The following is a 23611-nucleotide window of genomic DNA, read 5'->3' as shown; positions in this document are numbered from 1 at the left end:
AATCTTGATTCAGTATGTCTCCTTCTTGACACACACTTGTCAAAATAAAATTTTGTAAATTCCACAGGCCAGACTCAAAAACCAAGAACATGGTTTTACAAACCGGGTATTAGAATATCTTTATTTTATAGCGAGAGTTTAAAACCATCCATTTGAAATCGTGTCCTTAGAATCATGATTCAGAAGATGACTTCACAATCAATACACCACGTAACACATAAGAAAACATGTACAGTGTTCAGTATTTAATATCCATGTTCTTAAATCAAAAAAGCTTAAAGTTCAATCATTAAAATTCTCGAACAATCTATATCATTTAAACAACAAATAACTTTCAGATACTTTCTGTTCTCTGGAAATGAAACAAAAAAATGGCAAAACAACATGTTGAGTATAAAAATCTATAAACATTGATTGAACATAAAACAATTCTTTTCAAAAATAGGTCACCAAAAACATTACATCATTCCAGTGCAACAATTCCACTGCAAGTTTAGGACCAAACCTTTGTCCCTAATCCCATCATACTCTCCAAATACAAGTTCCTTGTTATTTTCACATGGTGACCAAAATAAGATGGCACATACTCAGTATGCATTGAACACATGATGATACATTTCTAAACATCTACTGTAATGCCCCTATAGTTGTACAAGCACCATGAATTGCCAAACCCTTCACAAGCCTCACGAGAACATCTCCTCCTCTGGAGGCTTAGAGACCCAGATACCATAACCATTGTCTTTGAATTTCTTTATAAGTGCTTTTTTAGCAGTTTGAAAATCTGCTGCAGCCGTTTTGGCCTTTCCATATGTTGGGAAGTTCAACAAATCCTGTTTTCCTAAATCTGCACACACCTGTTTGAAGTTGTCATACAGATTTCTCTTGGAACATCTAGAAAATAAGGTCTTCTCAATGCTGTAAAGAAAAGTGATAACTGTTATAAATTTGTTTTTGCTAAGTTAATTGGTGTGCTTTTAAAGCTGCTTGGTCCGGTTTTTTGTTATTTCAGTATCAAATAATATTCCATACAAACCATTTGTCTTAGAAAGTTTATAAACTTTCTCCTATTTACACCAGCAGAATCAGTCTCCTTTCAAAGTTACAAATATTCAAAGTAAATAAAAATAATTTCTTTTTGGGCAAACGAAAAAACAAACCGAACTGCATCATGGGATGTTTAGAAAAGGGAACCGTTTGGTTTCGTCCCCCAAATGATTGGAGTTATACAACCCGCATGCTATGCATCAATTGTAAACAAAGCAAACCTCAGAAATATAAGCAAACAAAACGTACACAGGTTTATTTGTAATTTGCCCGAACATTATAAACTTTATCTATAGCGATGTCAAAGTCGTAATACAACCATACCCGTCTTGACGTCAGGGGTGGATTTTAACATGAGGCAAATTAACGCAATACCCTTTTATGTCGTTTGTTTTGTTAACAAATTTTGTACATAATTTTTTTTCATTGAAATCTGGTTTATTTGAGTGGAAAAACTACTGCAATGTCTATCATTATATATATACTTAGCATAACAATCGTTTAAAAACGTGCACAAAATTTGATATAAAATCAAACCAAGCAGCTTTAAGTGGATAATTTGCATTAAGAAATGAGAGAAATTGTCCTGTTTCAAAACAGGTAGAAAATTTAATGTAGAAGCAATTCTGAGTAAAAGTTAACGACAAAAAATGAAAAAGAGCAACTAAAGAAGAGACGTCTATTCAGCAGAATGGGGGCTTGCAAGTTTTGATCAATTGATTCGGATGGATAAGAAATTTTGGCAAGAAATCAAAAGCACCCGCTCTGCTGGACAAGCCTCTGGTCGAAAATCATTCTGTACCTTGTACAACACAGTCCAAGGGTTCCATCTGTGACCTCAGGTTCTGCATCTCCAAAGCACCAATTGACACTGAGGGCCTTCGTTTTCTGTGTTTCCCTGGGGACATCACAAACTGTAACCCTTCCAAGCCACGGATGGTTCAGATAGAAGGGTTTGGAGAGCAGGCTGTTAATATCAGGGTCACCACGAGCTAGTCGGCAACACATGGCTCGGGCTAGGTGGCCATGATCATACAACAATCCTAATGAAAATTGGCAAATCAAGAAAATATCTCCACATGCAATGTATATTTTACAGTTCTATAAAAAAATTCACCAACATACGTTAAACAGGATTAAAGCAAAGACATTTATCATGAATTCCTGCTTTACAATGAAGTCAGTTTTATTCCTCTTAATCTTGTAAAAATATACTATACACTTTTATTATACTTTCATGTTAAATACTGAAATCTGATTGGTTTAGCCGCAGTTGATAATCCGTTCTATTACCCTCAGCTTTGGCAACACACTTAGCAACGGGTAACACAACGAATTGTTACATGCGCATAAATTATGCGCATACGGTTCGCTGTAGAATTAAAGTAATATAACAATTCTCTAAAATTAACATAAAGACATTCAGTATAATAAAATAAATAGTGCCTGTTTGTGAGGATAATGGTTGAAATTGACACCCCTTGAAAACCATTGTCAACCTCCGCTTCGCGTCGGTTGACAATGGTTTCCTTAGGGTGTCAATTTCAACTGTTAACCTCCCAAACAGGCACTATTTATATATAATAATAACTTGTTCATCCTGGCACTTTCGTACATGCATGTTTTACTATATTATGTAGAAAGTTTGTAATAAAAACATCTTGAGTTTTTACAGCGATCATGCCTGTTCAAAATATAATTTGTTTACTCTGATGTACCTAAGGTCAATGAATCCAGATACACAGGGTCCATTAGGTGACTGAGAAGGGCCCCCTGCATCCCTACCACATTCCAGCGACAGAGTTTGTCCGTACAGGACATGGTTCGCAGTCTCTCTCCGCGCTGTATTCCGTCGAAAGTCTGGACAGTGAAGTCCTCCTCCACAGGAATTGTTCCCTCACCTTTAAATGCAACAGTAAAGATGAAAAATAAATACATATAAATTTCATCTATTGTACAACTTAATATGCTATCTTACTGGAACAATAGAATTTGTTGCCTTTTTAAGCACATATAAACATACATTTGTGAGATCATATTTACTGATGTGTAAAAGGGTAAAGCTAAAAGGTCATATGAGCTTTACTGTGCGTCAGTAGATCATACCTCCTTCCATTTTGGTTCTGACGAGACCCTGAGCAGCACTGGTGAAGGTGGGATTGTGAGTTCTATCATCTATGCTGTTTAGAGCAGCATTATTAGACGCTTCATCCCTGAAATTGTTATAATTTTATTGAATTGAACAATACAAACTAGAACTGTCCTAATGGGACTAATACCCCCGCTAGGCTAATTTCAAATGGGACAAATAATTGAATTGAATAATAAAGGTTTGGAACACACACAAAAAAAAATTTCTAGAATTGTAAAAAAAAAAAAAGTTAGTTAACAAAGAAAAATTAAAATCAAAATTGTCAGAATTTCACTGTAAATACATATCTATAACAGTAATACATTTACAAATGTATGTATTTGATGATATATTTTTTTACCTTAATTGATTTAAAGAAAAACCAACAAAATGACAATAACCCCTCCCTTTGCAGTGAATAAAAATACCGGTAGCCAAGCAATGCTCTTCTGTTGATAAAACTTTCAATATCTTTCTAATAAGAGTCTTGACAGATGCAATTAGTTGTTTCAAATTTTCCTCACTTTCTCCTATGGCACAATGGAACTCCATATCAGAAAATTGATCCCATAGGACTATGATTTTCTTTGATGAACTTGTTAAATTTAATAAACTCCCAAAACATTACCATAATTACCATACTATGTAAAAATATGTAAAAAAAGAAAATTCAATATTACAAACAATTTCAAAATTGCAAAAACACTACAATCATATCAGTAATTTTGAATTTCATTTAAATTAATGCCCAATAGGGTAACTTCATCAATTTACTTGACAAATAAATTTAAACAACCTCTAAAAATAGTTTAACTTCTTTATTAATAATTATATTATTTATTTCCTCATAATGATAGACCGTTTGGTTTACATGAAACAGTTTTAAAATAGCCCCAAAACCATCACCCATTTTACAGATTATCAATTTCCCCTAAACACATGCTCCATCTGAACCATGGCTCAGATAATGGCTCCCTTGGGACAAATGAATTCAGCCACACTTGTCTTTGATGTTCTTATTAGCTCCTAAGAATTTATCATTGACAAACAAAAACTTTGCATTGTCAGTTGATAGAATACTTATAAAAAATAAAATTTTTTTATCAATTAAGACATAAAGACAAAAAACTCCATCTGGATGTATTTATATAAATATACTTTAGAGTGTTTTCTATTAATTAATTAATAAAATCTGTAAGGATTACCTCCCTTACTTTTCAACATTAGTGTACAATATATAGAATAAGGAAAATGAAAACTGTCATAAAATCATTAAATCTTGTCTGATCTTAAAAAAAATTGCAGGTGCACATCTTCAGATGGTGTTCAACATATGTACAAATTTTCAAACTGTTCCATCCAGTAATAAAAAATTCTATAGGGGGGACAAAGTTGCGTCTACAGACAGACGGACAGACGGACGGACAGACAGACGGACAGGGTGAAACCAATATACCCCCCTAAACTTCGTTTGCGGGGGTATAAATACTGTTAGCATACATGTATACGTTTGCATGGAGAACACATATATTTCAATACTTTTTCAATAATAGGAATGCATTTCTAGTTATCAAGTGAAACTTGAGAGCCAGTTGTAGAGTTATAAGCAAGATTCAGGGTTCACAATTCCTTGTCATGTCAACAAGGCTCGTGTCCTGTTTTTGTTTTACATAGGATCAATATATCAGTAAAAATCCTTTTAAGTTAATTTGTCAGTCTACTTATTCATTTTAAGCATAAATAAACAGTACTAGTTCCTAACGTTTAACACATTCATTTTAGGTCTTAAACTAGAATTTTCACTTCAACATTCAAAATGGAAACAAAATCTTTGTATACATAGAAAAGAAATGCAAGCTCTGTAACTCACTTATAACTCATCGAATAGCACTCAAATTTTAAATGACTATTAAAAATGCCTTAGTGAAGCATTATAAACATTAAGATCAGGAAAATAATTTTTGACCAAAATCGTGACCATGCCCCTTTAAAATAATGAATGATTGCAAACTTTACCTTGGAGAAAATAAGGCCCCATCCCCACATGGGGCAGTGGAAATGTACAGATGAAATGTAATGTTATCTTTCAGGCGAAGTTTTCCTGATGGAGATGGTTCAAAGAGTCGATGAGGTGCACCGGGCCTATAGGCCTGCAACTGCTTGTACATAAACCTACAATACAGTATAAATATATCATAAAACACCCTGGACTGATTGAAAGGCTCCCTGAACCAAACTCAAATCAAGTTGTTTATAAAAATAATTTCATGTACCGGTAATTCATATTATATTCTATACTAAATTTTTCTGGGTCTGCATTGACAAGGGGAATTTCAACATATAGTCATATACACTGACATTTTGGAATACAATAACTATTAAATTCAGCATATTACTATATCATGTATAAATAAAAGTTATTAATGTGACAGGTATGAATTAGTAAATTACTTTGGTTTCACCAATATTCATTAAATCCATGGAAACTGATGGCTATGAATATTGATGAAACCACAGTTAGGATACTTATAAAAATTATTTAATAACTTTTGACACTAGTACCTTATGAAGCCCCGCCTAGTGATGATTTCAGCATGGGAATCATTCACTGTGTTTCCCTCCAAACTGAGTTGGGGCCCAGTAATACATCTATTTCCTACAATCAAAATAACAATCTTATAACAAAATTACATGAAATACGATTGTTATTTCATTTTCAATACATATACTGTATACTGGGTTATTTTCATCCAGTGTTATTTTCACCCTTCCATACTTAAAAACGGTTTTCCCCCACCTTAAATTCGCCCAAACAAAGTTGTGTTAAAGAGAGATAATTTGGGACATTAAAATTTGTCCAGTCACCCACTGGCAATGAGGGCGAAATGGGCAAAAATAAAACGGGGGCGAATATGTCCCTGTATACAGTACGGTACATAAAATACTTACCATCAAACTAACAATTCTACATTACAATATAATATTATATTTGTTTGTCAGATATAAAAAAAAGTTATATAATAATTGATTTTATATATTAATAACACCTTCAACCTTTCAGGTAATTCTGTCAAAAAAGTTAAAACAGTGACAAGAACATGTATTGAGTTAATATTACCTGTTCCAATGGAGATGACAGTTCCAATATCATGCTCAGCCATTTTCATCACAAGCCCTGCTATCACCTTCCTTCCGGAGAAGTTCTCACTGATACTGGCCGACAACTCATTGAAAGACCTGTGTACCAGGGCGGCGACCTTGTCAAAGTGTGTCATCTTGTCAAGGGGAACCTGGGGCTTTGATGCCTAAATGCAGAAATAAATTTGGTCACAATCTGATATTAAGTACCGGTACTTGTAATACATACTAAAAAGCAAAATTTGGAGAGCACAGTTATGTATTAGATACACAGCAAAAATCAAATGAATCTTAAACAGTGAATCACTAATGATTTATAAATGGACAAAAATCTGAAAAAGTATTACACAAAACAAATAAACACAACACATCATATGTTTACAAGATTTAATGTTTTATGATTGATTTATCAAATTTAGTTCAGAAGCTGAGCTGAAACTTTTAACTGATGCCTGTTACTTACAGTTGCACTGTTTGAGCCCTTGTAGTCCCCTGACGCAATGAGAGCTCTCAAAGCCTTGTCTGCTGCTTCCTTTCTGCCATCTTTTTTGTTGGAGCAGGTCACCTCTGCAATCTGTTTACCTCCAATGAACACTCCCATCACAAATCTATCAAACAACCAAAACAGCAGCTTGTGATAAAGGGTAAAACATCATGCCATTCATTTTAGCATTACACAACATCAAAGAATAAATTACAAACATTTTGCGGTCAATTTTCACTAAACGATAAAAATTTGTAGAAAAAATGTTTTTGTGTTAAATTATCATACTTTGGCTTATGTGAGGGTCCACTTTGTGAAATCACCCTGATTTCTGCTTCTTGGTGTCGAGATTGAGCATACTCCATGAGTGCACTAACAGGATTTTTGTTCAATGCAGCGAAACTCTCCGAGTTCAAGTCCAAGGAACTAGGTAAGAAAGGGTTTGTAGATCTCATCATTGGCAAAGACTTTGGCTGTCTATCCATTGCCTCTGAATAACCACAGGTTCTTTCTGGCATTCCAAGCGAACGTGGTCCACTATTCAAATCACCAATAGCACTGTCATAAGAGGAACTAGTAGACTGGTTGAATTGCTGCAGTGGATTTGTGGTTGTTGCAGATAGTGATAATAGTTTCTGGAGTCCCTTGCTGACATGACTTGTTGAAATAAGCTCTGGTTTCGTTGTTGAAGATATCTCTGTCTTGTTTAACTGTTTACTTATTATTTCTACAGGTGGTGGTGGTCTTGTATTGAATCCAGGAAATGGGATTGTACTGAAATTCTTTAAGTTTCCTGCACTACTAAAACCTCTTCCAAAGGAAGAAACACGGGGTTGAAAAAAGGAATTTGAGTTGCCAGCATTTTGAAACCGAGTTGTACTGGAGTATGATGAGGGATTTGATGAAAAGCCTAGAAGAGATTGGGAATTTACTATACTTGGACCAGTCAGTACACTCATTAATGGTTGGGGTGCAGAAGGGTCCATGGGTTTCTCACTCATCCTTCCTGTTTCAGAGGTCTGGTTACTGGGTAATCTTGAAGAATGTTGGTTATAAAACTGACTCTCTGGGTTTTGGACTAGACTAGCTGGTGCAGGGGGAGGGCCTCTGAATTCTGTGTTCGTGACTCTTGGGGGAGCACGTATCTGTGGAACTGTCTGTTCCATCTTTGGTTTACTTTTGGTCACTTTGCTTTTGATATACTTCTCACCTGCTTCTGTCAGAGAATAAACGACATCTGATCCCGATTTAGTTGCAGATACATAGTTTAGTTCCTGACATTTCTTAAGACATTCCTCAGTATCTGATTTATCCATCTGAGCTTTCTTAGAAATAATAAAGGACACCACTCCATTTTGGTTGCACAGAGACAATCCTTTTAAAACACTGTAAATCTTTTGTGTAGAAGAATCTTCCATATCACAAGAGTTTGTGGATGCAACACAAGTTTCATCCTCATACCGAGTAGCTGTGTCGTCGTTCGGACTGGGAAGAATAGGTGTGGACTGACAGAGAGGTGACATAGTCCCTGTGTTCACATCCATCTCATTCTCTGTACTTGGCCAGTCACTTCCATCATCAACACTTGTGAAGCCTTGGTTCCTCAGGACCCTTCTGGCATCATTTATTTGATCAAAACCCAGACTAGGTTCTGATTGTGAAGACTCGTATCCTACCTCAGACAACTGTGAACAACTCACATTTCCCATGAAAGGGTCATCATCACTGACATCATTACTTTCGCATTTAACGTTTCCTGGGTGTAAACTCATTGGCTGCACAAAATCTACTTCTTGCACTGAAAACCCTCCCATAGTTTGCTGCGGTTCACTCTTAATTCTTGTCCCAAATCCAACAATTCCAGGATCATTTAATAACGCTGCCTGCTGTGATTCCCCATCAGAATTTAGGGTCCACATCACCTTCTCTCCTTCACACATTCTCACGATCCCGTTCTTCTCCATTCTGTAAAGTACAGGATTGATTTCTGAAGAAGATTTAAATCCCAGTCCTTTGGCAATGTCTATTGTTTTCACGGGCATCCTCTTAGATTTGAGATACTCCAAAATTGATTGTACATGACGTTGATCAACAGTCTGTGAAGAAATAATAAATTATCAATATAAAGTATATCGAACACTGTATAAGTTTTAGTATGAATTGATATTCTGGTTTAGCAAACTCTTTTTATACTAGTCTTGTACATAAAAATGTGCCTTTTCCCCTGTACAATCTGCCCCAGGCCCTGCCAATAGCCATTTTGGGGGGCAACAAAGTTACTAGATATGCATCTTATCTACAACATTTATATTTTTCTGAGTTTACATATTACAATGTTCAACTCTCACCTGTAATGGTCAAGTTTGATTTTAATTGCTGGCTCTTACGCTTTAATATATTAAGACTGAGAAAGTGAAAGTAGGATTTTCCAAAATCACCAATAATCAATTGAACAAGATCTATAAATAAATGTAGATGCAAAATATTACCTTATTCCTTGAAATATTCTTTTTTGGAGATGTGGGACGGTATTTTAACTTGCTGTTTTGCGACCATACTGGCGCTCTTATTGCCAATCCATAATCCCTCAACTTCCAAACAGGAGGAACATTAGAAACTTGTGATATGGCGTTTGCTCTTTTAAGTGAATAAAGAATTTGATTAATGCATTTTTTATCTGCTCCAAGATTCTGAACTATTTCCTTTAAGCTACTTGTTCCGTCGTTAGAATTCCGTAAATGCTCCACGATGCGTTTTCGCAGGGCTTCTCTTTGCGCCATGGCTTTTCTTTCATTATGTTTTCGACGTAAACATCCGGTAGTTTCGTTTTTCAGCACACTCGGAGTGCTTCTCGCTTTTACCATGTTTCCGAAGGGCGGATCCAGGAATATCCAGATGAGAAGGGGGTGGGATGCGTGGAATTTTTTTTTATATATGTGTTTAGGTGAATGGGACAACTGTCGAAATTTATTTTTGATAAAAGTACAAATACAAATACAAATACAAATATTTTATTGGCACAAACACAATTACAACTAGAGCAGAGCTCGTGGCAAAGCCCCGAGCACAGTAGCTGCAGATCTGTAGCTCTCTGGTTGAATAAATTCGGATAGACAAACCAGAGAGCTACAGTTCCAAGCGTTGTAAAAACCTCCGATTTACGCCGCCGTTTTTGTGTCGCTCGCTTCGGGAATTATATCCGACTTTAAAAGCATTCAACCGCCTAAAAAATTGGATTTATTAATTAAACATATAGTTTACCCTAACTCTGCTAACATTGTTTTCCTTTCAATGGTTCACAACGGCCATCCTTCGCCTTGGAATGTCATCGTTTTAAAAAACTCGCCTTATGACAACCATGTTTACCTAGTAGCGAGATCTCGGGTGCGTCGATTTACCCAAATGGACCCAAATAAACCCAAATGGACCCAAATGGCGATTAAAGTGGAAAACAATTATAATAAAATCCTTATTACTAATATTATCAGTTGTTTTAGTCATTTCATGGGGTTGTTAGCCGTTATTAAGAAAAATAAAGACCCAAATGGCGACCCAAATGGCGATTCAAGCGGAAAACAATTATAATAAAATCCTCATAATTTAGGGAAATTTGGAAAAATAAAAGCCGAAGGTCCAAAACAATAATTAAAATTATTTCAGTATATCTTTAAAAATTGTTTTTGAAAAATAAAGATGAGCATTTTATCTCGATTTGTAAAAGTATATAATGTATGTAATTACATGTATATTCAAATAATATAAATATATATATTATATAAAAATAAAACAACTTTTTAAAGTAATTTTAATTATTGTTATGGACCTTCGGCTTTTATTTTTCCAAATTTCCCTAAATTATGAGGATTTTATTATAATTGTTTTCCGCTTGAATTTGGGTCCATTTGGGTAAATCGACGCACCCGAGATCTCGCTACTAGGTAAACATGGTTGTCATAAGGCGAGTTTTTTAAAACGATGACATTCCAAGGCGAAGGATGGCCGTTGTGAACCATTGAAAGGAAAACAAAGTTAGCAGAGTTAGGGTAAACTATATGTTTAATTAATAAATCCAATTTTTTAGGCGGTTGAATGCTTTTAAAGTCGGATATAATTCCCGAAGCGAGCGACACAAAAACGGCGGCGTAAATCGGAGGTTTTTACAACGCTTGGAACTGTAGCTCTCTGGTTTGTCTATCCGAATTTTTTCAACCAGAGAGCTACAGATCTGCAGCTACGAGCACAGGGGCATCGTATCCGCTCTACACTATATGACATATATATAATTATTATATATATGTCATATAGTGTAGAGCGGATACGATGTCCCTGTGCCCCGAGTAGGTCTTCCGTTGTTGCTGCGAGTTGAAAATATATGTTATATGGTGTCAAACGATTATAATTACTATACTTTCAGTTCTGTATGGTGTTCCGATGGGGCCACTTCGACCTTCGCACTTTCGCCTTTAGGTCGAAGATGCGAGAGTGCGAAGTTGCGAAGGCGAAGCGCGAAGATGCGACGGCGAAAGTGCGAAGGTGCGACGGCGAAAGGGCGAAAGTGCGAAGATGCGACGGCGAAGCGCGAAGATGCGACGGCGAAAGTGCGAAGGTGCGAAGGCGAAGGAGCGATAGTAGTATCGCTCCTTCGCCTTCGCAACTTCGCACTCTCGCCGTCGCAACTTCGCAGTTTCGCCTTCGCCTTTTTTTATTCCATTCAGCAAATCTCGGTTGATTTCATAGAACTTTGATGCAGGTAACGGACTCGCCCGAAATTTTCCGAACGCACTCGGATGTTAAAATACGCATGCGTTAAAGAGTAAACGGCGCTAAAATGGATGGTAGGCATTATTTTGTACAGTTAGGCCTATATTTTATTGATGAATATATACTTACTGTTTCATGAAACGAAATATAGAATCATTTTAGCCTATTGTTGTATGTAACCATGGTAACGGTAATGATCACTAGACAGTCATAGATTATATACAATAGTATATGATGTAAATATTCATATAAACGATAGTTGTAAATGGTACACAAAATGCGAGAGTCGGTAGTGGCCAGTTCTTAATTCTTGTGCATTGTTACGTCATTTTATCGACACATAAAATTATGAACGAAAAAATGACACACACTGTAAAAGAGATAGATTTTGATATATTCTTGTGAAATATGAAATAGCTAGATCTACAATGTGAGTACACGTGTGATGTCACGACAGTTTAAATATTCCTCCATAGTGTATATATAACTGCATGTCCATGGAAATGGCCTCAAATATTTTCCTATAAATGTTCTAACCAACCTTGGAAAGTGAAGTATTTGAAATTCACATTGGGATCAAGTCACCTTTAGACCACACCATTTCATCTTACTTGGCTGGTGGGGGTGTTTAAAAATTAGTCTGAGGCATGTAAGTGAAAAATCTATAAAAGTTAGATGTGTTGGGGAAATATTTGGTTTTAAAATTTGACAGAATATATGGAATATATACTTGTAATACACACACAAAAAGCAACACCAATGTAAAACGTCACAAAATATGCACACCTTGGAATTGTTAAGGTAAACGATACAATAATATATATAAATAAGGGTTATGTCAAAAAAAACTGTGATCAACATCTGAAACCACAGCAAGTATACATTTAGCTTTAGACTATTGTTTAACATTTACAAGACTATGTATTTATCTGCAAATGTATATATAAAAGTAATTATATGCTGAAATTAATAGCTTTACAAACTTAAATAATTTAATTGCAGAAACTGAAACTGATGAGTTGTGCACCATCCTAAAAAAAATCGGATTGGGCCATTACACAAAGATTTTTGAGGAAAATATGGTAAGTTTTGTAGGATCTTCTAGAGGATTAGCTAATCTTGATTTTTAAACATGTAAGTGGACCAATCAGTAACTCCCTCCCCTTGCAAACAAAGATTGGGGGTATATACTATAATATAGGAATCACCTTGTTCGTCCATCTCTCTGCAATTGTGTTCGATCCATTTTTCTATGGTATTTCCTACATGATTTTGACCTAAGGTCATCTATGCAAGTTCAAAGTCATTAGAAGGAAAAAAACATATTAATTTGATATCTTTCTTATGGAGAAACATTGGAAGCTCTCTGTTAAATTGAATTTCAATATGATTGGATGTGTCATTAATTGATGCAGTACTGGCCTACTACCGTATATTAAATGACATCACTTAACATCAACTGACACACAGTTTAATCAGATTAGGCTAATGTGATCAGATTTGATGCTACTTTAAATTTTTTTTTTTAATTATTGTTTACTTTTGATGCATTAATAAATGGTTTTTGATTTAAGTAATTTTATAGTACTTAAAAATTATGTCCATTGTGAAATGCATGATCAAACATACATGATACTGTACAATTTAGATTGGCATCAATGAAGTGGAGGAGATGACAGACGAAGACTTCATTAAACTTGGAATTGTTTCTATCGGAATAAGATTGAAAATTAAGCAAGCTTGTCGGAATCACAAGAAAGGTTACAAATACATTTATTTACTTAAGAATGAATTGTAAACATCTAATGAAAATCAAGTCTTGGCTTTTCCCAGGAAAACATTTTAGGATAGGGTGAACAATTTTATTTTAACATATTACCAATAGTATTATAAATACATTTTTTGTTACTCTCTGCCCCACCCCCTATTAAACCTTTTCTGTTGAGGCCAGAGAGCTATGAAAATGCTTCAGTTGCTGCAAAAGACACTGAAATTAATTACCTTGTCTTACTAGTAACATAAAATTTGCGGTCAGTATTTTTTACCCTAAATTATAACCACTCGTGTACAATATAATGGTCAATAAACCCATTTTTTCTGAAGTAAAAATATGGTGAGAATCACTTTAAAATCATACTTTCAATTTATGCAAACTTGAAGTAATATCATTTTCATGTTTTAGTGAGTGATGCGCCAATGAGTTGCATCAAGACATTTCTTGAACTCCAAAAGCAGAGGAAGACTGGCAGAACCAAAAGCCCGAAAAAGGATCAGAAAACAAAGTTAACACGAAGACTTTATGTTGGCTGGAAACATTCAATAAGGGCAGGAGTATACAAACTGATCTCTGCAAGCAAAGGGGGAGGTCAACAGATCGTGGATTTTAACAAAGACTTGACTTTGAATCAGTTAATAAGTGAAATCACCGATATTTTTTTTCCAAATGGCATGTCTGAGGCCCAGGATTTGAGACTAGATGCCTTAGATGTGCATCTGGCATCCTTTTCTGGTTCTCCAATTCAAGAGACAGACGAGAATGGGGAGTCTTTTACAGTTGGAAATTACTTCAGAAAGATGAAATCAACCCCTGTGCGAATTTACTTACACACAGAGTTGGTGAGTTATAAGAATTTTTAAAAGTTAAAGAAGGGAAGAATAAGGTTGTTGGACCTAATTTAAAACTGGCTCAATTTGATTTAAATACATTTAATTGTACATGCCAGTAAAAAAAAAATTAGCATAATTAATAGACTGGAATTCCACCATAGAACAGATCAATTAAGGCTTCAATTACATGTACTTTTCAGTTTACAGACAAATCAAAATTAATTTGCCATAATTTTTCAACATAATTAAAGGAAGAAATCTCATATACATTTAATACATTGTAATAAAGTTTAAAATCTATATGAGGTAATTGAGTTCATGAAACAATAAAAAATGATCTTTTTGGTCATCTGATTGAATCATTTAAAGTCCCAAAAAGTTTTTTATTGTTCCCCTCCGACAACAACTATTCCTCCCGGCTTCGCCTCGAGAAATAGTTTCTGTCTCAGGGAAAATAAACTTTCTATTGTCCTTATAGCCATGGAGTAAATAGGTATGAAATATCTTATAGAAAATATACCCTTTTCTAACTTGTGCAATATACCGGTAAACCTGGAAGTTTGTCTCCTGTGAATGTACAGTGACCTTTGGGTAATATATGATGCGATATTAAAACTGCTATGTAATAATCTGTATATATGTATGACATGTGTATGGGGGTGTGTGTGTGCATATATATATATATATATGTATATATCTGTCTTTGATTATCTGTGGTCTAAAATACAGCACAGGCACTTGTGCCCATGGTAAATTATACCAACATTAAGATGAAAATTAACATGCAGTGTTGTTGTTATCATACTGTATGATGAACTATTCCAGAAACAAGGACGTGTGCTATACTGTGTTCAGATGTGAGCAATTTAATCTACAGGATTCTTGTTTTGTACAGAAAAGTTTCAAAAGGCCAACCAATGGTGAAGCAAGCTGCGGGGTGATAACTGCTCTAGAATCCGATGAAGAAGATACAGGAACCCCAACTGTCACATTCCCCCGACTTAAACGAAGGAGACTGAACATTATTGAGGTAGATATAAAAAGGAGAAGAATTTTACCAATTACTTGTACTTTTAGAGAACTATTGGGCTATTTAATATTTTAAGATTTAACTTTAAAATCTTTTTCATTCAAACCCTGAGAACTATTACCCCCCCCCCCCCCCCAAAAAAAAGGGGGGGGGAGAAACACATTCAGTGTAAATTAAATGGTGAATCTTTTTAATATAGATCTAAAAATGCAACAGTCAGTTTTTGTTTTTTTACTGTACTAATTTTAAGGGATCAAAATATGTGGATCACAATCATATTTTTTCCTGTCAAATTAACCCACTTAATGTTGACATCTATGAACAAAATGTGAATACAATTAAATGAAGCATTACAAATTCAACTTTTGGTATGCTATGAAGATAAAAAAAACATTCAAACAGAAATCAAATTTCATAGTGCAATACTGTCAAATACATGCATGCAATGTATCAAATATACATGCAATGTATGTCATTTCACAGCTTAATTCACTTATAATCCTAATAAACTATTTATGTGTTTATCAGGGATCAAAGATTTTTTTATTTATTTATTTATATGCTACATGTATTGTAAAAATGGATTGAATCCTATTTAATTGAGTCATTAGGGCACTGCTTTGCGGAAACCCTATAGTAATCAGTCTGTCCATCCATCTTTCTGTCCATCTGAGATAACTTTTCTGGAGCATATTCCCTCTCCCTTTGCTCCAATCTGGCTATTCTTCATCCACAATGTGTGCTTTTGATCCAATGATATGCATTGACCTTGAATGATATTTAAAGGTCAAGTATCAAGGTCATATCGATCACACAAAAATCCCTCTTTTAATAGAGCATATATATACTCTCCACTTAGCCCTGCTGGCTAATACTTTACCTGTTGTTGGAGCTTTTTGGTTAAAGGTGTGCAGTGACCTTGAACCAAATCAATGAGAAGGACATATAGTAGATAACAAGACTGTATATTATTTTCCATTTGCTTAATCTTGCTCGGACTGAGAGAAAATGTCTGTATGCAAGAGTTAATGAGATTGAATTAGAAGTTCTATATCAGCTGGAAATTTTTTTTAAGTTATAGGTAAAAGTCAAAGTAAAACTCCCTGAAATTCTTTTCATCCAATTGTCCATAATATTTAAGGGGGGCCATTTGAGATGGTCATGATCTCAATGTTGTCTAGTTTGAAAAATTAAAGTCAATTTTATGTACATTAAGGGCTTAAGTTCAGAAGATAGACCCTCAACATCAACATCAGCTGCTTTGGATTTGCCGGACATTCATGTTGATGCTCCTCCTTCAAATCATGCGGCTGCAAATACTCACTGCCCGACAGAACATGAACCAATCATTATCCTTCATGAACCTGGACTTTCGGAATTCGATCATGAACTTGAAATGGCTATAAGAGAGAGTTTGGAAAGTTCCGAGTAAGTAATTTATTTACTTATATTTACATTCTACTGTGTTTTTCCATTAAATTTCGTGATGTTTAAATGCCTCTAAATGCAACAAGTAGTCAAAGGTCAAATTGACGAGTTTTATTATGACGTCACAAACGTTGAACGCTGTAAACTGCAAAGTCACAAGCGAAAATCAAAGTTCACGCTTGTGGCTGTTACTGTGGCTCTTCCATTAATATTAACTCACCCTTAGGATAGGATAGGAATTTTAAGGTATGAATCACATTTGCAGACAAGGCAAGAAGTTAAAAAAAATGTAAATATAAGCATTAAATCATGATTTTTTGAAGTATACACTCTCATAACTGCAGCGGTGTGTGCATACAAATTTTCATAACGCGCTAACGCGCGTTACTCAATTTGTATGCACACACCGCTGCAGTTATGAGAGTGTATACTTCAAAAAATCATGATTCAATGCTATAAAAGTTTCTCTTGTAGAATTCATAGTGAAGTCTTTGAGATTGATGGAAAAAAGTTCAGTCATATTTTAAAATTTGGATTAAGAGCTTGCTTACAATAACTTTTGTTCTGGCCCATAAGCCTATTCTTTTTTTTATTTTGTGCAACGATGTTGTCATAAATGCATTTTACAATTGATTTGAATGCATAATTAAGTTTAATTTTAAAATCTTTAATATATGTTTATCATGAAAATATATTTCAAATGGACATGAACATATATTTCAAACATATTACAGAATGTCAAAATCCCACATTTTATCACATGCATGCAGTATCATTACTTTGTATACCCTTAGGGACCAATGTCATGCTCAGCCCTTAAAGTGTTGGGTGGATAATGAGATCTATAATCATTTCTCTATTGAGTATAGAAATGAAAGAACAACAGAAATAGTTTTCAAAATAAAAACTTAAAATATATCTTACAGAACGGTTACAATTATTTATTACAAGATTTGAATAAAGGAAAACCAGTAACTCATTTGAAATATTTCATAACTGTACGTATATTTAAGTTACATATAGTAATTTCTCATGTAAGTATTTATTTATTTTTTTATTTGGGGGGAGGGGGTTAGAAAGCAGTATTTAAGAGCTAGACAAAATAATTTTTTTAATTTCTGCCTTTGTAGACTTATAATGCATTTGAAATGTAATATGAATGTATTTTGTAGACCAGAGCCATCTTTAGAAGGAATATTGAAATGGTGGGTAGCTAGAAGTCACTTAAAGGATGGGGCACCAGTTTCAGTGGTAGTACACAGAGGAAAGCTTTTACAGAGTACATTTAGAGCAGTATCAAGGCCAAATTTCAACTTCCTCTTGCCTTTTCATGTTAGTTTCAGTGGAGAGATTGGAGATGATTTAGGTGGTCCAAAAAGAGAATTCTTCAGGTACATGTTAGTTAGATTTATTTAACCATTATACTTTGCAAAATGTATTTTATATCAATTCATTCATCTTCAGGCCCCACCATCACCAACTTTCCACAAGTCCCAACTCTGCTTCAAGTCTAGTTTTGATTTCAAATTCATGTACTTTTTTTTTAAGTATTTGAGTTGAAGATTGAGTTGATTGATTTAAAAATTTTGGTTAAAGCGGGCCAGTATTAACAAGAACATTAGAGAAATGAAATAATTATCTGCCTTAGAGTTGAGCCTGCACAGTTTTGGAATGTCTGAAATTATGAATTAATGCTTATTTGTAAAATATTTGTTAATGCAAAACAGTTTATTATTCCCTCGTGCAATTTGTTGAGAGGAGGATATAGCATCGCTGATGTGTGTGTGTGTCTGTATGTGTGTCCATTGTCAGCTTTTTAGCAAAATTCTAAGAAAACCCTCTCATTAATATTTATTAAACTTTGTACACTTCTTTGGCATGGTAAAAGGACAACCCTATTGATTTCTAAGTCAGTTGATTCAATATGTTTTAAATTATTGTAAAAAACGAAAGCTAATAGAGGAATTTTATGTATGGACTTGACAATAGACATTTTCGGTAATTTTATGTACGACTTGAAGTAAATCACTACCGTATGCAGTTTAAATCAACAACTTGACATTTTTGGGTATTTAAATCCAGTAAAGGTAAAAAACAAATGTTTTGTAGTATTAGAGGATTATATAGAAGATTGCCCATAGTTAAAAGTTGAAGCAGGCAAGAGATTAAAGTCATCCAATTTACATCGAATTTACAAGCAGTCGACTTCCGGACAAATTTTCTTACTTACAATAGAACTAGTCCAAAATTCAAGAGTCTTTGACAGGTATTGAACATTTATCACACGAAAATTGTTTCATATTTATATTTATTAATATCTACTACTATGGGTTGTCCATCAGAGCAGACTACAGATCGCTAAATCTTCAGCTACGTTTCATAATGTATACCGGTACGGATCCTTTATGCATGTATGCTTTTATGAAACCTAAAAGATCACTAAATGACTGTAAATTATTAAACTTTAAAGCATATGTGTTGAGTTTCTGCAAGGATTAGGAAAACTGTGCAACCACGAAAATGTAACCCCCACCCCTTCCCAATTTATACACCAAAAATCTTGGGGATTGGGATAAAATAGATATTATGAATTCAAAGTGGTCTTAACTTGTCATATTTATTTTGATCTGACAAATTTACATGTATTTTCCTAAATAATGCATTTCCCCCTACAACAATTTATGTCACGAGGAAATGCTTAGCGGTGCCCTTGTTAAATAAGTGAAGCTTCAATAACTGGGTACCTTTAACAGTTATGTTATATTTTAAGAAATGAATTTTTATGTTAAATCTTTACTTACATATCAGAGAATTGATGAAGGCAATTAAAGAGGCTATATTAGAGGGACCCGACAGCAACAAGGTCTTCAGACATGATATCAGTCTTCTTCACAAAAAAACCTACGAAACCTGTGGTACCCTTGTGGCCTGGAGTATACTTAATGGTGGGCCAGGATTGCCAGTTTTCAATACTGATTTATTTTCTTTAATGACTGGTGGAGACATTGACGTTCAAGATTTTACAAGTGTTATAGACTCAGATGTCAGAGCTATTTTTCTTCAGGTAACTATATATAGTGATCAGTCCGCTAATTGCTAAAATACACTTTTCAGCATATTTTTACATATGGGACAATCTTCAAGATGTTTTTATGTATTTTATAAATAAAATATTGCGATATATATTATATATATTTAAGTGTCAAACATAATTTTGAGTCGAAATTATCTCAAAATGTTTGACACAATGGCTACTTATCAGGTCTTTCCTGCAGAGCTAGATAAAACACAGTGAATGTATTAGGTAGGTGTTCATTGTTTTGGAAAGGTAAAAATTATTAAAGCCCTAGTGGGTTTCAAACTCAATGACCTACAAATTTATAGTGAATGCTCTAGCAAATCAATTGTGCTATGCCGTTAAGTAAGAATTTAATTTATAAAATTATATCTTAATTTATTGCTTATATGTAGATAGGTAGTGTGTCACAATATGGAGGTACTTATTCCCATACCATCTTAAACTCATATATCCTTAGATACAACACAGAAGAGACATATAAGATTGTTAGCTGTTACTTAAATTGATTTGAAATGACTCCATTTTGTGTAAAAAATTTTACATCCAGTGATGTTAATACCATACATTTGAGCCATTTTTTTAAGCTCTGTCAGAAAAGCCCGGAAAATTGGGATTGAATTTCGACATTGAACTGGAGGGCAAATAGCTGACAGTTTTTATTAGACCAAGATTTCAATAAATATAATTCATATACAACAAAGTTTGAGGCAACACATACAGTTCTGTAGATTCCAAATTAACCGCAAGGAATTAATATCCAATTGCGAGATGCACATCTTGCTGATTTTAATATCTTGCTTTTAAATTTTTTTTAAGGATGTAAACCAAATATAACTTTAATAGAAATTCAGGATTCTTGGTTTAATATTCTCTCGATTTAATGCAAAACAGTTGAGTCTCGAAATTAAAAAGTTGCATAAAATAAGGAATCAACAATACCTTCTCACTTTCGCCTTTAGGGTGAAGATGCAGGGGTGAAGGAGCAATATACTACTATTGCGCCTCTGCATCTTCACACTTTCGCCTTCGCACTCTTGCATCTTTGCCTCTAAATTATGCCCATACTATTGTGCAATATGTTTAAATAGGTCAATAATGGTATAGATCAGAACAGTTAGTATTTTATTTCAAATGGATATTACTTTACATACATATATTTGCTGGTAAATTACTGTATAATGCAATGTTTATTATCTCATCTATAATTAGATTCAAGAGGCAACAACAGAGGAACAATTTGAAGAGGCATTATCCAAAAACAGCGATTGGCTTCTAAATCAAGGCCTTGCACCATACAATCTGAAGATTGATAGAAAGGATGAACTGTTGAAAATCTTGTTCAAAAATGAAATATATTTCAGGTAAATTAAAAATTGCACACTCCATATATCATTATCATGTAATTCATCTCCAACTCCATATGACGGAGCTATATTTTACATATACCAGTATATAGATTTTGACAAAATACATTGAACCCCTGAATATGAAAAGTTTGCGAGCCGGTCCGACAGATCATGCAACTGTTGCCCGAGACACAGTCAACAACTGTTTTGTTTTACCCCTTCTAATCAATAACACGTTTTCGCGGAATGTGACATCACCGGTCAACAGTCTTTTTTAACAGTCAATTTTAACAGTACCAATCCAACAGTTCCAGTCCAACAGTCAAAATGCTGGACTTTTTTTCGTATAGAGTTATATAGTAACTGTTTTACAGGGATATAACAATTTTAGATGTTTGAATATGATTAATTTATGTTTTGAATAATTGATTATTTCATCACATAACTTTAACACTGTGGCAAACAAACTTACCAAAATGATAGTTGTTTTATATTACTATTATGATATGATATGGAGAAGGAGATCTTCCTTTCTCTTGGCTGACTGGGGGTGAAGTGAATTAGTTCAGGAATTTGGCACCAAGCATGCGCACTTAATTTAAGTCTAAAACTTGTAAAACTACCTATTCACTACTATTTCAAAATAACAACCCATCATACAGCTCTCACATGACCCAAACACCTTTGACCTTTCACAATCCCAACTCAACCAAGGAATGTAAAACACCATGAATATGAATGATATGTAAATTCCAATGTTCTTTAATTCACTGTCTTATAGATGATGAAAATGGTGATGATTTATGAATTAGTTTATTAAATATCAATATATTTTAATAAATATTCCATTAATAAGGCTTATGTGACACAAAGATTTCACAGCAACTATTAATTTCATGAAATTATTAACATCAGAGCGACATTTCTCTCTCTCTTTCTCTCTCTAAAGCTACAAACATTTGATGCAATTTTAAAAGCTATTGATACCATATTCAATATTGTGTGCAATTTTTTCAGGGTACACAGTGAAATTTCCCAGTTTATCGATGGTCTAAATAGAGTTGGGAACTTTCATACCTCTGCAATTTTGAGGGCAGCTAAAGAATTCAAGACTTTGTTCACCCCCAATCCAGTTAACCATCTGACATTTAGTGGGCTTAGACAAATGTACAAAATAGAATTTAGCCCCGTGGGTTCCAATCATCGGCAACAAGAAGATGAAGCAATTTATTGCTTCGAATCCTTTTGCTCCGACTGTGAAGGTAGATTTATGTTATAAAAAAAGTTTAATGTACATTTGTATTTCCCGCAAACAAAGTTTGTATAATAAATTACATTACACATATAAATTATATAAAACACCTTTAAAATATTTTCAGCTGGCATTCTTGAAGTTTCCTTGGAGGATCTATTAGCATTTTGGACTGGAGCATCTGAAGTGCCTCCATTGGGATTCGATCATAAACTTCGAATCACCTTCAATGAGAACTCTCAATACCTTCTACCAATAGCTCATACGTGCACCCTGGTAATTAGGTTGTGGAGAGGTTATAATGACCCTGATCAGTTCAGATGCGACATGATTAAAGCCATCACATGGACAGGGGGGTTTCACCTAGCTTAAAGCCTTGGGACCCTTTATCAAACCCTCTGCAGCTTTTTATACCCCCATTCCGAAGGAGAATTGGGGGTATACTGTTTTACCCTTGTGTGTCTGTTTGTCTGTCTGTCCATCCGTGACAAATATTTCTGTCACATTTTTCTCAGCAACTATTAATTGTAGGTGCTTGAAATTTTAAGACACCATTTGTTTAGGCATGCCATATGGTAAGATACATTTTTGTACCAATCGGACATCAACTTCCTGTTAAATGACAATTTTATTTAATTTTAGCTTAAATTTTTAAACAATTTTTCGTCAAAGATTTCTCAGCAACTATTTATTGCAGATGCTTGAAATTATAACACACTATTTGTTTAGGAATATCATATTGTGGGATATAATTATTGTTCCAATCGGATGTCAACTTCCGTTAAATGACGATTTTTGTTTATTTTGCATATTCACATCAGAGCAGGGGTTATCACTAGTGATTATTGACTCGCAGATATCTTGTTTTTGTTGACCCTGTTTTTGAGTTGATCTCTTAGTTAAGAGTTTAAAGCTGCTCAACAGTAACTGTTGTTTTTGGTTTTAGGAAAGGCAAGTTTGATTTTCATTTTGATTAGGTAAATGATACTTTCACTCCTAATGGGGTATACATTTTCACCTTGTGTGTCTGTCCATTACAAATTTTAGTTTGCTTTTCTGACATATCTGAACTTTGAACATGATATTTGTTTTAACATGACATGATGTATGGTTAGCTTCATTTTTGTACAAAGTCAATTTCATATGTTATTTAGGCTAATGGTGACCATTCTTTTTAGAAGCAGGGACATCATAATAAGCACAGACTTGTAGATTTCTTCTTCTTGTTTTTTTTTTTACAACGAACTCAACATTTTCAAATTCAAAAACAAAAATTTGTATTTGTAAAATCTGAAAGAGTAGTTGTTA

At 34.2% G+C, this 23611-nt stretch overlaps 2 protein-coding genes across 3 annotated transcripts; one reads left to right on the top strand and one right to left on the bottom strand.

Moving 5' to 3' along the window:
- Nucleotides 1-232: 232 nt before the first annotated feature.
- On the bottom strand, nt 233-9589 carry LOC128168668 (double-stranded RNA-specific editase 1-like). Of its 2 annotated transcripts, none has more exons than XM_052834818.1 (10): nt 9290-9589; nt 7089-8896; nt 6780-6924; nt 6297-6483; nt 5741-5834; nt 5195-5350; nt 3154-3260; nt 2766-2948; nt 1850-2090; nt 233-918 (listed from the first exon to the last, which is right to left on the bottom strand). In XM_052834818.1, exons 1-10 carry the CDS (start codon nt 9578-9580, stop codon nt 687-689), a joined length of 3444 nt encoding a protein of 1147 aa, XP_052690778.1. In that variant the 5' UTR covers nt 9581-9589; the 3' UTR covers nt 233-686. The 2 variants fall into 2 exon arrangements, with proteins under 2 accessions (XP_052690778.1, XP_052690779.1); XM_052834819.1 differs by lacking the exon at nt 9290-9589 and adding an exon at nt 9149-9203.
- A 1824-nt stretch (nt 9590-11413) lies between these two features.
- Nucleotides 11414-23604, top strand: LOC128168669 (uncharacterized). The gene is made up of 11 exons (XM_052834820.1): nt 11414-11635; nt 12564-12643; nt 13210-13321; nt 13744-14177; nt 15064-15198; nt 16415-16626; nt 17799-18017; nt 19435-19690; nt 20915-21066; nt 22069-22313; nt 22431-23604. Exons 1-11 carry the CDS (start codon nt 11629-11631, stop codon nt 22673-22675), a joined length of 2097 nt encoding a protein of 698 aa, XP_052690780.1. The 5' UTR covers nt 11414-11628; the 3' UTR covers nt 22676-23604.
- Nucleotides 23605-23611: the final 7 nt, after the last annotated feature.

The sequence above is a fragment of the Crassostrea angulata genome, unplaced genomic scaffold (genome assembly GCF_025612915.1).
Source record: "Crassostrea angulata isolate pt1a10 unplaced genomic scaffold, ASM2561291v2 HiC_scaffold_36, whole genome shotgun sequence".
NCBI classification, from domain to species: Eukaryota; Metazoa; Mollusca; class Bivalvia; order Ostreida; family Ostreidae; genus Magallana; species Magallana angulata.
This window is presented reverse-complemented; position numbering and strand designations above follow the sequence as displayed.